This window comes from Sander lucioperca, chromosome 8, assembly GCF_008315115.2.
Source record: "Sander lucioperca isolate FBNREF2018 chromosome 8, SLUC_FBN_1.2, whole genome shotgun sequence".
NCBI classification, from domain to species: domain Eukaryota; kingdom Metazoa; phylum Chordata; class Actinopteri; order Perciformes; family Percidae; genus Sander; species Sander lucioperca.
In genome coordinates, this window is record NC_050180.1 from 8,747,825 (window position 1) to 8,767,061 (window position 19,237).

Consider the following 19,237-nt stretch of genomic DNA (forward strand, 5'->3'; position numbering starts at 1 on the left):
CCCGACCAATGCTGGATTTTTGAGGCCAACATATATATTTGAGAGATAAAGAAATCTGCTAATGATATATTGGCAGATAGAACACATAACATAAACCATCTTTTAACAAATCCCTTTTTTTACTAAATCGTGCCCAAGATACATACTAAGTGGCACTCTGTGCACTCCAGTGGACAAACTTATGTAATGGTGTCACTGATTCTAAATTACCTAAAATTTTGTAATTTATGTGCTGCACTTTCTTCTTTCTTATCTCCAGACATATACACCGATACCATAGATCTGCAATAAGCTACCTAGCTAACTTGCCGATTGGCAACATTGGCCAAACCGTGAAAGTGATGGTACATACACTCAATAGATATATGCTAGTGTCTGAAATGGAAATTGTGTTCTACCAAGGTTAACCATTATGTCATTTCTACTGTGGACTCTGTAGAGTTTTAGCAGTGGGTGTAGAAGCTTGACTTGGTGCTATTAACAAGGCGGCGGGACATTTTACAGCCTGGCACCTACCAGTGGTAGGATGTTCAAGGGCACACATGATCAAATCCCAACTAGAATCAGGTTAGGGTGACTTTTTGTCAAGCTCAAGTCATTGAGTTTTAATACGGTTCTTGTGAACAACCATCATCATGTACAGTAAACAAATGATTTCAAAAGACTAGATGAGATTAAACTTAAATCTCCACGCGCAATCTGCCATGTTGAGAGAAAGCATCCACTTTTTTGAGAACCCAAGTAGTGAACTTGCATATGTAAAAAGTAGTTAATTAAGCTTTCAATCAAGTAATGACTATCTCATTTTGGAACGAATCTCCTCATATGTTGGCATCGTGGCAGGTTATCTTGTGGTTTAGAGTGACGGTGACAGGTTGGCGTGGCTGGCGCACTCTCCGACTGGCTCAGAGTTTGATTTTAGCAGAAGGGCAATTTTGGTGCAGCCTCGGCAGACAGGATGGCATAGTTGGCAGAGTGGATGGTGGCAGAGCTCTGAGGCGTATATATCGAGGGCTCAGAATACACCAGACTGAGTTTAGACAGGTTGGCGTGGCTGGCACAGTGTTGCGGTGATTGGAAGTCAGAAGGAGGTAAAGGTGGCCCTGAACAAGGTGACTCGTCACCTTCATGGTCACCAGTAACAGGAAGAAAGGTGTGTGCTTGTGTATACATTCAACGGCACTGTGTGCCTTTGTGTACAAGTGTGTTTCTAACACTGTTCATGCATGCTCTGTGTATCTTTTCTTGCATCATGGAAGGGTTCTCCTCACTCATTGTATACACCGGGTGTGTATCCACTGAAGCAGGCACTCCTGCTTCCTGCTAGCCTCGGAGCCAACTTGTCTTCTTGCCAGACATCGGTAACTTGGCACTCCGTCTCTTCCTTTTCCATGTGGTGATCACGTATGTCTATCCACACGGAAGTCTGTTGACACTAAGGCTTTTACTAATGGAATATGACACATGTAAAAAGAGCAAATCACTTTCCTGCCTGGACCTGGAGGCATGTATGTACTTGTTCTCAGTGTTTACGCATTTTTACTGGCCATATGCACATATATTCCTACATGTCACGGGGGAGATAGAGTAGGCTTAACTGTTGCTGAGGGGCATGCATATGGCACAGGTCACATAAGTCAATGCACTAAAACTATCAGTGTCCACATGACTCTCAGAGTTACAGTGTCCTCCATTGTGCTTTGCTATACACACCTCCGCACAGCATTAACACGCTTTAACACATTGCTTATACTTATATAATAACATATTGCTACATACATAAATGATGCACCACACACTGTTCTAAATAGTGTAAAAAAAACCAAAAACTGCAATACATCTCTTATTATGGTTTGATTTCATGCTATAAGTGCATGCTATTTCAAGCACCCTTCTTTCCATCTAACCAGTCTGTAAGCAGAGCCAAAGGTTGGACCACAGAATGAGTTGTGAGAGGTAGTAAACCTCTCTATCTCATCTCTCTTGAACTTTATCTGTTGTTGCCGCTGTAACAGCAGATAATAGTTGTACTGTAGAGTAACTATTCAATCAAACTCTGAGATAATAGTGAGGTGGTTTGGACAGGATGGAAAAGTGCCTTGTTTAGACCGGACAAGAGTGCTTTCCAGGCAAATGTGTGGCTACATACACAGTGTCTGCTCCAGAGTGGACCGTGCGTACAGGATGGATAGGGTATCCATTATGGCTGGCCTTGGAGTAAATCATGAGCGAGGCGGGGAAAACCAGACCAGTGATGACATACTGTCAGCCACATAGTTGTCCAGAGAGATCCCATTTATTAACCAATTGGAACAAACATGGATTTTGAACTACTGTATGGATTGCCATTAAAACTTGTAGTAATGACACCATGAGATCAACATTTAAATTTTTCCAAAACTTTGGTTCATGACCTGCAAAACTAATTTCACACAATATTCTTTGAAGAGTAGGGGGTCTACTCAAACAATAAAATAACTGGAAATTTGGGGCGCCTGGATAGCTCACCCGGTTGAGCGTGCACACCATGCACTAAGGCACACCATGTACTAAGGCTCAGTCCATGATGCAGGTTCAATTCCAAGCTGCGGCCCTTTGCTGCATGTCATTCTCCCTCTCTCTCTCCTTTCACAGCTTCAGCTGTCCTGTTTAATAAATGCCTAAAATGCCCCAAATGTGCCTGGAAATTTTAAGCGACCAGCTTGATCTCCAGACTTACTGGTGACTATGGTGATTATCAGAATAAGAGCTGATATCTATTAGGGTTGGGTATCGTTTGGGTTTTAAATATATAATATGTTTATAATGTATATAATATAAAATATTAAAAAAGGAGCACAAAACGACAGTTGGCGACATTAAAGAACGGCTTGTTTATTGCTAAGGCCATATGGTCAAAATTAAATGATTGATTAATAATGTAATAACAATAACTCATAACAATGACCTATTTAATATAGACCTTTTAACTGTTCCCAGAACTCGTTTTAAAACAAGAGGTGATCGTGTCTTTTCTGTGGTGGCTCCAAGGCTCTGGAACTCTCTCCCTTAAGCCTTGAGAGCCTTGGATTCTGTGGAAACTTTTAGAAAACACCTAAAGACACATCTTTTAGACAAGCATTTAATTAGCCATATGGTTTTGTATTGTATTTTATGTGTTGTTGTTTGTTTTTTTATTTGTTTTTAATGTAAAGCACTTTGTGACCCCTTTTGTCTGTGAGAGGTGCTATATAAATAAAGTTTACTTACTTACTTACTTACTATTTCACCAGTATGGGAAAAGGGTATTTTACAATAACTTAAATACACCACAAGGCTGGCTAGTTTCAAGTGAACGCACCGTCTGTGTGTTGTTTTTCTGACAACGGCAGGTCTTGGAATCCTCTACAGGGACATACAGTCACACTTTACACCGCTTACCGTAAGCTGTCAGCATTTTAACTATTGTGTTTTATCCAGCGATGCTTCTGAAACGCTGCATTCCGGTACCCAACCCTATTTCTGATCCATCACTTTGTCAATTATTTTTAGATTAATTATTACGTCTGTAAAATGTCGTAAAAAAAATCTAATGTTGAAAAATACCTTTCTCAGGCTTCCAGGTGATTGGTCGATGAACAGTCCAAAACCCAAAGATATTCATTTAACAATGAAATGAAAAAAAACTCAGCAATTCCTCACATCTGAAACAATTTAATGTGTGGAAGTTTTTGCTTGATTCAAAACATGAATTGATTATCAGAATTGCTAACAATTAGGGCTGTACTTGGTATGAATGACCAATATGGCTGAAATTAATGAAGAGAAACTGACAGAACTTGTGGCCTCTGCTTTTTTATTTTTGCCTGATCTCATTAACAATTGTGACCTCTCAACTAGGCTACTCCAGTAGGGCCATTCAGCATTCATTTGCCACCTTGTAAGCAGGAAAACGAGATTTAAAAGAACACTGTTCCTCCCCTGTACAAGGGTCTCTCTCTCTCTCTCTCTCTCTCTCTCTCTCTCTCTACACATATTTGCTTGTTGTGGTTTCCATGGAGATTTTCTCTTGTCACTGTGTGTTAGGGCAGAGAGCCCTTGACCTGTCTTCCTCCCCAGGCGTCTGCTCAGTCAAGGGTGGACAACCTCTTAAACCTGCCTGGTTTCCGTGAGATACGAACCCTGTACACATAAATACACACGTATCACACTCACACATACACATTTGTATGCACATCTACAACGTTTTCTGTCAACACTTTCTTTGTCTGTCTTTACCATGATGCAAGTCCTTGCGAACGTTTTAAGGGGGCCAAAGAGCAAAATAAAAAAAAATAGAGTGGGTGGCAATTATTAAGTGCAACAGAGACAAGATGCAAGACACTCGTTTACACTTTCAACTCTCCCTTTGTGTGTGTGATTGCTTGGCCTGTCTCTCGCCCATGAAGCTCTGGTGTCGTCTTTCTGCCATCTGCCACTGCCACCCTACTGACACACACAGGGCACACAGATATTCACACACACATATTAAGCTTTCATGTAATACTCTTGTCATCACACCAACCTCTTCTCTTTTTCCTTTCTTCCCGTCTTTTGGAGAAAGTCTCTGTTAGGTCTCTCCCTCACCATCCGCCAATAAGGATGTGATTTGTGTGTTAGCACCTACTTTTGTTAAAGACAGAAAGGAAGCAGGCTTTACCGGGAATACGAAATTCAAGAATATGGGTTTGGTGTGTGTTTTTTGTGTGCGATATGAATATTTAATTCAGCCCCTCCCTCCATCATGTATTAATCATGGAGCAGTCTGCTTAGGCTAAAATTAGCGCCTAGCAACCCAGAAAAACAACATTCATAGTTGTGGGTATGTCATGTGCTGCTTCTCGCTGATGTGTGACGCAGCACATGGTCTCCTCTCACATTTTCCTTTCCACCACACTCTTTCCCCCCCATGTCTGTCTCCACTGGTTCGGGGATGATGGCGATGACCGATACTCGCAGTCATGCTTACTTTCATTTTAAAAAAAGTGTTGCTGTCTTTGAGTAAGTTGTTTATCCGTTTTAGACTTGGGCAATATTTGCTTGTCTATAGCACACATTCTTAACTGAACTCTGAATGCAGCCTGCTGTGTCTGCGCTGACACCCACTGAGTATATGCAGTTTGAAATATGTGACTGTAAGAAAGTCTGCTTTGTGAAAGTGGCGATAATTGCAAGATTACTGACCCCACTAACCGTACCGGCTGCCAATCTCAAGGATAAACTGATGTAAGCTGAGTGATTACATCATTTCAGCCTAGCTGTTTGCAGGTGTGAATTCATAAGTTTCAGAACCAAGTGGAGCTAAAATGCTTGTGGGGAGGGAGATATTTTTTGTTTTAAAACCCAGCTTAGAAATGAAAAGGAAGTAGTAGTGTGGATGTAGCCTGAAGGTGAGAAGCGCCTGATGGCTGCAGGGCTGCAGAGTGTTGTACTGATGTATCTTAGAGAAAACTTCAGCCTAGTCATTACCCACAAAGTATAAATGCAAATAGATGAAATAAGACCAATATATCTACATTTGCGTTAACTTGTCCAACTACTTTTTGCTCCTAAAAGTCCCTACACTCTCCATCTGATGTGGATATAAACACCCTTACATCGAAGCTGGAAGTCAGCACTTTTCTATTCAAATCCAATGTGCTGGAGTACAGAGCCCACACACACACACACACACACACACACACACACACACACACACACACACACACACACACACACACACAAATTGTGTTCAATTTACCCTGGGTGTCTTTCTTTTCTCTCAAAGTATGATTATTCAATGTGTCAAAAGGCTATTTACAAAACAGTGCAGATTTGTAATAACTGAGACTTCTTGAAAACATTGCTTTTAGCAGCAATTTGTAGAGAGTAATGGGAATAGGTAAGAAGAGAAGATTAGTCTGAGTGGGTTTACTTCCAGGGCATTTATTGATAGGTCCTTCAGGAATTTTAGCACTGGTATGTTTCTGTTTACTGGTTATATTATCATCTACAACATGTAACTTATTGACAAGAGCAACTAGTATCATTTTGAAGTGAATACGTTTCTGAGCCTTTCCAACAGATTTTCGTAGCTGAAGCCGGATTAGCATTGTTATGACAAATAGAAAGCCTGTGATCCGAAATGCTGATCACTTTAAGTAAGCACTGTGATATCTTGCCTGTGAACACTTTCTTTTATCTTTCACCAAATGATGGGGATTATGTAATCCGTTCCTAATTTCATGAGCATCCTAATGCAAATGCTAATACTCTCACTAATGTGGACTAGCAAAGATGGCTGAAATAAATCTTAATCCAATATTCCATAGGCAAGACATAATTAAGAATTATTTTGGGATGTGTTTCAGTAAGCCACTTTTCCAAGGTTTAAATGATTATAAACGGAGCCCCTCTGGTTGTCGGATTCGTTGGCTCGTAATCTGTGAGCACTTTGTCTGTTCCACTGCACGCTCTGTGTCTCTCTCTCTCTCTCTCTCTCTCTCTCTCTCTCTCTCTCTCTCTCTCTCTCTCTCTCTCTCTCTCTCTCTCTCTCTCTCTTTCTCTCTCTCTCTCTGACTTTGTTGAAAAGATATCATATTACTGTACACATCTGGTTTGTTCTTGTCACTTTCTGCTGCTTGTTTTCTTTCGTTTCCCACTCGTCCTCTTCACTTCTCCATATCCCTGCCCAGTCGTCTATACCTCCCCTTCTTAGGAGCTGTAGACAGATGCTAATGGTTTGAATCTATATGAAGCTGATTTTGCTACCATATTAATGAGAACCACATTTAAGACCTCCTTTCCTACTCTCTGACAGGTGGCTTGACCAGCAACGAACAGCCTGTGGAACTTCTTAAACCAGGCGCACTCAACCATTTCGGTAGGACGTGTGTGTGTGTGTGTGTGTGTGTGTGTGTGTGTGTAAACTGCAAAAGACCTTCCAAAGATTTTACTTGTTAACAGATTGGATTGTTTTCTGTGTTCCTGTCTGGTATTTTTACTACACTCTATTGCTTCCCTACTCGAGCCTTCAGAAATACTGACTGACGCAGTCATTTCTTTGGGTGTACTGTTGTGATGCACCACGGGTGATTGCAGAACGTCAATGCTCAATTCGGTGATACCGTGGTCGCCTCAACTTGCTAATGTATGGCTCAGGAACACACTCTGTCAGTGTCTGTTTATGAAGAAACTTATCATTTACTCCTGAGTATGTAATCATTTCCACCGGCTGATGTCGCACATTGTTTTTAGTATTATTCAGTGGCCGACTCCTTTTAGAATTCGCACCACACATGCGTGTACGAGAAAGCGCACGTGACACGAGACATTTTGTTGCAACTTCGCGCTCTTGTTGACAGGAACATGGGATGATCACGCCACATCAGCATGTCATCAACCCACAAGCGGTATGTTTGTCCCATGTGGCGCGAGGTCATGCTGATGCAGCAGTGATGTCATTGACATGGTTGCCAAGACCTGGAGCCTTAGCCTGGTAATAGCATGTTTCGTTGCTTGCAGCAGTGACACACGTAACTGCATAAACACACAGACAGACGTATACACACACACACACACAACACATAGAAACATGCATGACGCGGGGCTCTATCTGATTTCTTTTATTGGTACTTGTTGTACATGTTTGTGCAGTGGAATCTTTTTTGGATTTGAAGTTTTGAGGTCAGCTTTTCATAAATGTAGGAAAAACAGCATTACTTAAAAAAATATACACAATTTTTAGACTGGGTTCATCAATTACCTTAAGATTCCTCTTGAAAACTAAGATGCAAAGATAGAAGAGTATTGTACAATACAAGTGTTGTCACTCAAAAAATAATAATGCATGTACACACTTTTACCCCAGCTCTCACCTACTTGCATTTACATTTTTTAACAGCAAGGTTCACACTTTTCTATTAGAGATGTGTGGGCGAGTGAAACTGAAAGTAACTTTATTTGGTAGTAATGTACTCTTATTCTAGGGTTTGTAGATACAGTGTTAGAGCTACACCGCAGCCTGGATTCTCTGCTAACGGTGACAACCAGAGATCAACCTGTGACAGCTGTGTGAAATGAATGAGACGGACGCGGTTGAGTGGTTCTTCAAAGTCAGTGACTTTTTTTTTTGTTTTACTGTCGTGCAGCTGTGGCTTCTGAATGGATTTCATTAATTGTTTCTCTGCTTTGGTTATTAACACACCTAAGAAATGATCAAAGTTTTGACTTCATTCAAAGCCCTTGCTCACTGCCCACTGTTTTGTAACCCTTGTGTTGTCTTCCCGTCGGCCGTGCAACTTGAGTTTTTTCTGGGTCAAAATTAAAAAATTACTTATTTTTATATAAACTTATTTACTTATAAAACTTATTTTTTTCAACATTTCGGTTGTCTTTTGCGACACTTTTGTTGCTTTTCCTGATGTTTTTGTCAGTTTTTCCCACGTTTCCAAAGCTCTTCTGATGTTTTTGTTGTGCTTTATTTCAAGTTTTTGTGGTTTTTTTTTTTCCACGTTTTTGATGCTTTTTCCAATATTTTAGTCATTTTTTTCAACGTTCTTTTATCAGTTCTTTTTTTCAAATGCAATACAATTGAATAAAACACCCAAATTCAGTGAAAGTAGTGAACTGATTACGTATTTTACTTGTGAAGAATGTTGTATGGAACCATCCACCTTATTTTTTTTTTTTGACAATTTTGTTGAACAAAATCCAAATTTCTGATATAGAAACTTTTTGAAAATGGGTCAAATTTGACCCGAGGACCACATGAAGGTTAAATGTTAATATCATTAAAACAATTCCAATGGACAGATTGTATTGCTCTTGCTGAGAAACTGCAGAAGGTTTTCCACTATGTATAGACTGTGAACTTCCACAGTCAAATCATTGTTCTGAACTGCTGAATCAAATTATACTTTAAACATTCAGAGTTTGGTACAGCCCTAATAATAACTGAATGTTTAAATGCCTGCCAAATTAAGCATTTTATTGGAATAAGAACAGTACAATGCTTTATTAACACATTCATGAAATGTGTTAGAATTAATTAACTGGGTGCCAAGAGCAACAGTAGCACTTCCTGTGCGAGTGTGTGTGTTTGTCCTATGCTGTGAAGTCCAGGCAAACTGAAGGCAGTCGGCGCAGGTGACTGTGAACCAGTCTGTGTGTGTGTGTGTGAATTTCTTTACAGATACGTTTGGGATCAAAACTAGAATGAGCCGATCAAACAGAGAGAATGACTCATTTGAAAATGATGCGGAGGGAGACAGCTTTGAGTGCATATCAAGCAGGATGACTAAATTGTGCACAGGAGGAGGTACTGTAAGAGGAACATAAGTCGGCACCTTTCAAAGTCACTTCCACACTTAGATGTGAAAGTGGGTTTGAGCATCTGTTTGTATCTGTGAATGTGACATTAGGAGATGGAGAGGAAGTTAAATACTACACAAACATGCATTTATGTGTGTGTGTGTGTGTGTGTTTGTGTGTGCGTGCCATGTCTGTCCGTCCATCCCAGCACAAAGCCTAAACTAGGCTTTTCTCTCCCCAAGCCAAAACAGCTTTCTCCCACTCTGCACAAATTAGCAGCAGCCCACGCTCCACTCGCACATAACTGTCAGAGCACAGACACTGCAGGGAGTGAGGAGGAGGAGGAGGAGGAGGAGGGAGGCGAAGGTGAGAGAAGTGATGAGGAAGGAGGGGAGGGGATTTGGGGAGAGATAGGAAGTCAAATTAGGAGAAGAGGATGAGTAGAGGAGAGCAGAAGTGACCGATAATGTAGACCAGAAGTGGTTCTGTAGCTCACAGAAGGGCTTCGTTATGGCTCCTTTCATCGGGGGCCTGGTGTGCAGCGTTGGTAATTGTCAAGCAATGTGACAGTTGTCTTTTTTTTAATTTTTTTTTTTTAGCCTTAATGCTTTGTGCACATTTTCTGTCTGCACGGCGCTGATATTAAGGCTTAGCTGAATGTGAGGTGGAGAGCAAGTTGAGTAAGAAGGATGAAGAGCTGTTCACACAGTAAGGGGGAGACCTGTTGGCCGGCTTCTGTTTTCTGACTGAACAGCGCATCTTTATTTGGAGTTGTGAATTATCTATGAGCACTTAAGAACCTGAGAGAGGGGGTGGTGTAGGTAAAATAAATGCGATGGTGGTGGGGGTGGGGTGGAGACGGTGAAAGAGATAGACAGACCGACCGACAGACAGACAGACAGACAGACAGACGGACGGACAGAGAGAGACATGGGAGGAGAGCAGCAATTTGAGGAGAAGAGGGCCTGGGTAAGTAGAAAAAGAGGGCTGAGGAAAGGCACATTATGCAAATACCAGCACTCATTACCATTTCAAAACTCTGGAAAGGAAGTCACAAAATGGGGAGAGAAACATATTTTTTTTTGACTACGCCAAATTCATTCTCACTCCCAGCATCTCCATTTCTCTAAATCTCTTTCTCTCACACACACACACACACACACACACACACACACACACACACACACACACACACACACACACACACACACACACACACACACACACACACACACACACATCACCACCCCTCTCTCTTGCACTCAACTCTGGTCTCCTCTCTTATTTCTCTCCCTAACACTTCTATTCCTGTGTTCATTTGGCTTCTGATTGTACATGTTCAGTCTGAATCTTAAGCTGGACTATAGACTCAGCAGCTACTTGTACTGGGTACTATGCTTATATATCTATATATTTATCTGTAGTTTATTGTTGTTTTACTGTTTGTTTACTTTTTGTAAAAAAATATTTAGCTAAAAGTCTATGTATATTGTTATTCTTATACTGTATTTTTTGTTTTCTATACCTCTTTATTTAAAGAGTGCTTTGTTTGTATGCTGCTAAAATCTGCTGCTGGATATTTAATTTCCTTGCGGGAGTCATCCCAAAAGGATCAATAAAGAAAAGTCTAAGTCTAAGTCTGGGTACACCTTTCTGCTACAGGGCAGGATTCCCCTTCGCCTCCAGAACAGCTTGTATTTTAGAGTTGCATGGATTCAACACAGTGCTGGAAACATTCCTCAGAGATAGGGGTCCACGTTGACATGATAGCACCATGAGTCATAGATTTATTGGGTGCACATCCATGCTGCAGATCTCCCTTCCCACCACATTCCAAAGGTGCTCTATTGAGAGCTGGTGACTGTGGAGGCCATTGGTGTACACTGAGCTCTTTGTCATGTTTGTTTAACCCCTTTGATGAGGATGTGCGCTTTGTGACATGGTGTGTTGTCCTGCTGAAGGTACCCATTAGAAGATGGTTAGACTGTGGACATAATAACAACTGAACCTCTTGACCATGTCTACATACATTCATAAATGAATTATTGGCTAATCAGGTGTGTAGATGTACCAATATTAACCCAAAGTCACAGCAAAATAATGTAACCGTCATCCTGGACTATACATCTGCCCACTGCCCATTTGCGATCTGCACTCAACCCATTCAGCCTCCTTTTTCTTATGCTAAACAGCTATTTTGTATATACGTATTTGTTTCTGCATTTATTGTTTATTTCTTATTAATGTTCAATATGTTTGTTTGTGTATGTATGCACCATTCACCAAGGAAAATTCCACGTAGTGGTAACTTACTGTGGCAAAAAACCCTTTTCTGATTCTGACCTTACCCTACTTCTTCGCTGTTCCAAGCACTTAAAGTTCCCCCGTTTATAGCTGTCAAAGCAACAAAGGAATCAGCGTATGTAGTGAGGTACCGATATCATGACCCCGAGATCCTTATCTCGTAATTGTAAAGAACGTGATTAACAGTCGACACCTTTTGAGAAGACAGACACTCTTGCTTTGAATCTCTCTATTTTGAGTTGGTGAGTGAAATGTGAGATTTGTAGATAACGGATCGAATACGTGACGAGACAGTTGCAAGAGGACAGGATTAGTTTTGAGAAGCCAGCGATGGAAAGGGAGGTGTGTTCCAGAGGACAGCCCAGTCTGTAGGTCAGAATGACCGCGCAGAGACACTTGTCTGCCGGCCAGACCCCCGCTGCCTCCCTCCCTCCTCCCCGGAGCATGGGGTTTTGCACTTATGTGTGTTTGTGTGTACGTGTGTGTGCGTGTGCGTGTGCGCGTGTGTGCGCGTGTGTGCGCGTGTGTGTGTGTGTGTGTGTGTGTGTGTGTGTGTGTGTGTGTGTGTGTGTGTGTGACTGAATGCTTGACCTAATCCTGACATTGTAAATCTGCGTGTTTGCTCTGAATGTAAAAGAACATGCTCTGCAAAAAAAGATTTTGGGAGTTCGGCAGGTGGACCATTTAATCTGTAACAACCTCATTTTTATCTGCTTCTCTTTTTTTTCTTCTTTTCTCTTATCTCTTAACCCCACTACTATTGCTTATGCTGCAGTTGATGCATCCTAGTATCTATGGTAAGTCAAAACATAAAGTTATTTTCAATCATATATAAATTCAATTGAACCAATCGCCTGCACAAATTCTAAGGCTTGCCAAAAAGAAAAAAGCACTTAATAGTCACTATTCCGCTTTATAGGTGCGCCAAGTTCTCATACTCCAACAGAGGTAAAATGAAGCATTAAGCATGATCATGACAGAATCACCAGTTTATCTACCCTTTATCAGATGTCTTACTTCAGAATTCAAAAGACTGTAACCTTGTGGTAAATTTTAGTCCCAATGACAGACACAATCAGCACCTGCTTAACTAGCCTCTTTTCCTAATGGAAGTCAACCTGTTTTGTATATACATGCTCACTGGGGAGCCCACACGGCCCTCACACCCTGGTGCCAGTTCCCCAGATGGACCCCCAAAGCCCCCTACCAACCTCACGCACTCCCTGACCTGGCATTGATTCCCCTGCCTGGTGCCAGTTTAGTGTAGGCAGGAGTCGGTGGGCAGCTGCTTCTTTTCTTCTTTTCTGCCACTATCACACACACACACACACACACACACACACACACACACACACACACACACTAACAACCATGTCAAAGTCGTTGCCCAAGGGATGTTTCCAAATGGTTTTCTTGAACTTCTGATGAACTGAAATATAATCTGCCACACGTTGCTTCATCTCATCTCCTTTAATCTGTCCTTTTATTTCTCTTTTTATTTCACATCAACAGTTTCCGAATAATTTACCTCCATTTGGAATACAAAACTGGAAGCCGAACATCACAGCCTGTACAGTGCACTGAAACAATGGGTTTAAGGCAGCACGCTAAAGCAAACCTACAGTAAAGCTGTCAGAGAACAGGTGAAATCAGCTTTGATGCTAAGACAACAAATTGGAGTTCTAAAGGGAATACAAAACAGTGTACCAGTGCCTAATTATATCTACAGACATGGCCTGAGGTTGTGGCCTTCACGTCAACCCGGTTACACAGAGACACACACTCTTCACATTCAGGTCTAAGAAAGTATGGGAGAGTGCTCAGCGCCAGACTTGTTTTTGTCTTCCAGTGGAACAGGCAATGCCTTAACCTACTTTGTCTACACCAGTGCCATTATCCTGACAGCTGTAGCAGGTTGGACTGTGTGTGTGTGTGTGTGTGTGTGTGTGTGTGAGAGAGGAAAAAGGATTTTACCATGTTACCATGTCATGAATTTTGCATACGGCCTGGTGTGTTGTGCTTTGTTGGCTGGCTGGCTCGGCTCTCCAAGACCTAGAAGTCTGGAGAGTGAGCTTGTGTTTAAATAAATACAAACTCTTTTGAAATTCCGTATTTGCTCTCAAACTCTACAGATTAACAGAGACAGATAAGGACTTTTTACACTACAATGTTTTTATTAGTCGGACTTTCTCTTTGTTTATCCAACTATCAGAGCTTTAGCTTTTGTTATCAGCCCAGGTAATCAGCATATAAGTTAAACGTTAGCACATTGTCAGCTGCAGAAACTAATGGCAAACAACCCCAAAAATGATAAGGATGACAGAAGAATACACCATGATACACCAAGAATACACAATGAAGATAACACCAAACAGGTCCAGTTTTGGAATCTATCTCCTTATGTGCCTGGTCACCCCAAGGAAGGGGCACAGAAACATTTATTCGCTTGTCCACAGGGAATAGGTGGGGCTCGAGCTTGTTGATATACTGACTACTTGCGCAACCAAATCACAAGATAACACGGTTAATTAAAGTGAATGTGTTTGTGCTATCCACTCCCATATACAATTTGATGGTGCAACACAGTTAATATGATAGCTTTCTTCATTTTGGACTCCCCGGGTCTCAGTTCCCTCAAAGGTCCCCACTGTCCAGGTGCTTGCCATTGGTCAGGGGGCAAAGTTGAAATGGGAAAGCTCTGCCCTGAATAACTTCACCTCAGCAAGTGAATCAACTGATTAGAGTTGAAATTTTGGTCTGAAAAGTCCAATATCCATGTTCATTTTACGTGGGAGGATGGAGTATTTACCGTTCTGTAAAACATAAGCTAAAATGAAACCAGTTACTGTAACCAGTTACTGTATGTGAAGCTAAGTATCCCAATGTTTTACAATTTGTAAATTCCCAGTGTGTCTCTTTATGTGCAGATGTAAAGATAGACAGATGGATATTATGTTCATTTGACTCGGGCCATGCTTTGGCCTTTCACTTCCTCTTAAACTCGTTTGTTAATGCAGAGGTCTGGTTTGTAAAGGCTTTTAAAAGCCCTAGCAGGACCATATGAATCCAGAGGAGTCCTCTGGAAGCTATCTATTATGGATGACCACTCCAGGGTTTAGACCTTTGCTTTGCCCTCACAAGGAGTTTGCTAGCTTCTGGGCTAACACAACCACCATGACCAGAGGGTGCCCTTCCCCTGTCCGGGAAGAGGAGTTCATTACAGCCAAGCCTGGAGCCTAATGGCTACAGCATGGCCGACAGTGATAGACTGTATTTTACCACAAACTCATTTAAAAGAAGAAATAGACCATGGTTTGCTGTCTGCAATGGTTTGTATCAGTTTTCTCAGTGGGGTGAACTTGCAAGAAGTCATTGTGAAGTTATTTGCATAACTGTAAAAATAAGTTCAATAATAGACACAGGTAAACACGGGTAGATATGTCATCAAACGCAGACCATTGTTTAATGAACGAAACTGGACAAATGCCGAATTTAACAGTATTTTCTCACAGTATGATCATGACTTATTCCTGAACTCATCTTTCTTTTTGATGTGGCCCTCCATTTATATCTGTACCAGTCTTCACTCCCTGCATGTCTGTTTATATTCCAGAAATAATGGTAAGGCCCAGGCAGGTTGCTCTAATCTGTGCTGGACAAAAAGAGTTTGTGGGTCTAGCTTTAGTGCACAGAGGCATTCCTGTGACCCAAGTGATTTAAAGTGCATGTGGAGCTGCTCATAAGTTCAGTTTAGCATGGCCAAGAGCTAATGGCTCTCTGTCTGCTGCAAAGTCGGCGCAGACTGGGAAGGCAATACCATTGAGATGGAAGGAGAGGGCGTAAAATATGAATGAACGGAGCTCCCCACTGCAGCCCCATGTCCTTTTCTTACCTTGTCTGGGTTGAAGCTGGAGCTGTTATGATGCTTTGATGTTTTGAGGTCTTCCTCAGAAGAGATAGGAGCTGATTCTTGTTATGAGTATTTGTGTAGAGCTTGTTGCCTCAACCAGATCAGATTGGCAGCATGAGGTAAATTTGATCTGTGCATTGATCCTTAATGTGTGTGTGTGTGTGTGTGTGTGTGTGGGGTGCAGATGCAGATGCAGATGCAGATGCAGATGCAGATGCAGATGCAGATGCAGATGCAGATGCATGTTTGTACAGCAGAATTCAACACCAAATTATTTTTAGCCAGGTATGAAACCGATGCATAAACAAGAGATGGAAGGATGATGTATTCAAACTACAGTTTGTTTGCTCTGGACTGAATCAGTGGATGAATTGTTAAACTTGTTGCATTTTCCCTCATTTTGGTTTCTTTTCACGCAGACAGAAATTCAAGCAAACAAAAATGCATTGCTAAATGCCACGTGAGAATGTTAACTCTGCTCATTGGTTAGATGTGTCTGAAGCGGGAGTGAGAAAGTAAAGAAGGAGGTCCTATCTGCCCATATAACATGAAGGCAACATTCTTTGTTACCAGTCCAGCTCAGACTTTGATTTATTCTCTGGCTGGCTGCTAGCAACTGTTGATTTCACTCATCCGCATCCCAGTATGCAAAGCAAGTATGCAAAGCACACCTGGCTGCGGGAGCCTTTTAGCCCGAACTTGCAGAGTACGCCTTATAGTTGGGTCGGATTGAAGTCGGCTCACGTTCAATCCACAACAAACAAGACCACTTCCTCTTAAGGGTCTCTGTGCCGTTTTTGTCTTAACCCCACAAATCCTGCCAAAACACTTTGTAGACTAAAATACAGATTTGATTTTTTTTTTTTAAATACCCAACAAGTCAAGGTACTTCATCACAATTCTGTTAAATCATTAATGATGGTTGCCGCCGGAGAATTGAGATGTATAGATTCCGCCATCGCATCTGTTGTAGAAGATATTCGACAGCGCATTCATTTTAAAAGAGGAACAGAGAACCGCGATCACGTATGTATACACATTGCAACAACCATCCGCACAACACGGAAACTGCCGCCTCCGCCTTTGCTCTGTCGAAGCCTGCCTTTGACTTGCAGCTTCTGTGACGTCTGTCTCCGTTGCTCTGATTGGTTGTAGGTCTATCCAATTGAGTGCAGAGGCATTTTCTTTCCCGGTTCAGTTGAAACACACCCCATAATCAGAGCCCAATGGAGCAGCATCAGACTCATATTCTGACTAGAATCTGAGTATGACGACGTCAGGCTAGACAAGTCGTGACAGGTCTCTTTTGTTTTAAGGGGTCACAAGCCAAAACAGTGGCCTAATACAATCAGAGATGTTTAAGTGGTAGCTCCTTCTGGCATTGCACCATCTCTGCTGGTTGGATAATGGCTTCACTGTAAATATCATTATATCCGGCAACTCTACTAATAAACAAAGAGTCTACAGCCCAGTGGGACAGTGGCTTGCTTCTACAGATGCTTTACTGTGGCTGCTTTAATACAATGGAGTTTATTGTCAGAGAGCGAGAGAGAGAGAGAGAGAGAGAGAGAGTGCCCACACAAACACAACATTAATTGCTCCAAACACTTCCTCATTTAAAATGTGACTGGTTGAATGATATTACATATTCTTCTGTTTTGGGGGCTTTGGTATCAAGATGTTCATGTTTGTAAATCTTGATTAGGCCATCTTGTGCGAAAGCAATAACATTTAACTTATTTAAAATTTGTTTCTCTTTTAAATGACAATAGAGAATTGTGCCTGCTCAACTATTTAATGAGTCTGCGTCACATGTACTAACGTTTTTCTTTGTTTATTGTTGACATATTTAAAGAAATTGAGAGCATTTGTTAGCTCTGCAAGAACAGGCCAATGACAGCTGAAAACACTGACTGATAATACTCAGGACTCACCTTGTGCTGCTCTGTTAAGCCTTTTAAAATATTTTTTATTCAAAGAATATTCATATTCAACCTTAAGTCTGTTGCCATGAATTGGCTAATTACGAGAAGTAGCAGAATATGCGAGGGAGAGAGTGCAAGATTTTGGCACAAAGTAATATGTTCTCGACACTTCGGCAGTGTTTTATAGCGGTGTTAAATAAAGTATTAAAAGACATAAGAGGGTACTGAAAAAGTGGGCTCTCATATCGTGCTCCAACTGAGCATGTTCTGATTGTCATTAGAAATTCACTACATTCCCTAAATCTGTGTTTTTATTTGACAACGAAAGGTATTGGAAAAGGCTTATTTCAGGAAGCGTAATGATTGCTTTTAATAGATATTTCAGATTTAATTTTTGTATTTTAAGAATCCCAGAGATACTAATGAATGGGACGGGAGGCAGAGAAAGAAAGAGATGTAAAGGGGGGTTGCAGAGAGAGTGAGAGTTTGTATTATAAATAACCTAAATCAATAATAAACGACACATATTTGGAGTCGGGTCTGGGCTTCTCAGGGGAGATGGATGAAAAAAGCAACCCTCCCTCCACCACTGTGGAGAGGAGGGGGAAGACAAAAGCATAAGAAGACACGAAAATAAGAGTTGCTATTTTTTTCCCTCTCCTGAGCATGAACCAGCTTGTGGTTATTGTGTGTGTGTGTGTGTGTGTGTGTGTGTGTGTGCGCGTGCGTGCACATGTGTATACATGTGTGTACATTACGAGGCGGACGCCGTCCATTACTTATTCATAAGTCCTGTCTGCCTGGCTGCCACACTGTGTATTTCAGCATGCCTTGCAATCATTATGCCACATGCATTATTTAACGCACACGCGCACGCTAACTCTGATGCAGATAGCTACACGAGCAATTTATCTCAGATATGCTCACTTATCGCCTTGTCTGGTTCTCTACCAGGCTGTTGCAAATAACTGCACAAGCCCTCCTCCACATAGACATTCATTGCCTTAGTATCTTCATGTCTCACACCGCTCTGCACACAAGTTTCCATACACACGCTTTTATTCATACATGTTGTTTTCAGATAATGTGCACACATGCCCAACTCATTAGGGCCCTTATATGCTCCAAGTCCCGGCACGTGGTTGTGTATATACTGTATTTTGTGTCTGTACACGCAAACTTGTTGTGTATAGACGTGCGGCTGTTGTGTTGTGATCATGGACATGTGACAAGATGAATCCATCACAGTTACGCCAATGTGGCTATGATTTGGGCTTTGACTTTACTCGTTGGCTGTAGAAAAGCAGCCCTGATTGGCTGTGTAAAAATGTATCACAGCTCTCTGGCTTGGCTACCATCAAACAAAGCAAAATATACACCAAGTTTGGATCGTGTTAATACAGTATCGCTATCAGTGTCAACATTTTGACAGAAGTCATGTGTATAAAGATTTGGATGCTAGTCCCAATAAGACAAAAATCAACAGCAGCAAAAAGCATTGGCTAACGAAAACATTGTTTTTGCACAGCTTTAGTGCGTAACTTTTTGATATTTTTGAACGTCCATTAAGCCATTGCCAAATGAGTTGCAACAAAGCTAATTAAGACTATCAGCTCCACACAACTCTCTCTGTATTTCTCAGTATGGCTATTTTAAGATAGATTGTGGCGTACCATGACTTTCCCGCGCAGAAACTCAAGTGAAGATAATGACTTCTGAAGAGTCCATCATGTTTTTTTAATCCTCCGGGTCCTCCTTGGCTACTAGCAACTGTGTGAAGGGTCGTGGG

General features: G+C 41.5%; 1 protein-coding gene across 3 annotated transcripts in view; it reads left to right on the forward strand.

Moving 5' to 3' along the window:
* The window catches only part of hdac4 (histone deacetylase 4), a 136,753-nt gene that overhangs the window by 42,641 nt on the left and 74,875 nt on the right, over positions 1–19,237 (forward strand). For 2 of the 3 annotated variants that reach the window (XM_036004143.1, XM_031291491.2), the window contains exon 3: positions 6,818–6,880. The exons of the other annotated variant lie outside the window; for it this stretch is intronic. In XM_036004143.1, coding sequence (XP_035860036.1) covers positions 6,818–6,880 — 63 coding nt within the window. The remainder of the gene's footprint in view (positions 1–6,817; positions 6,881–19,237) is intronic. 3 annotated transcript variants of the gene reach the window in all.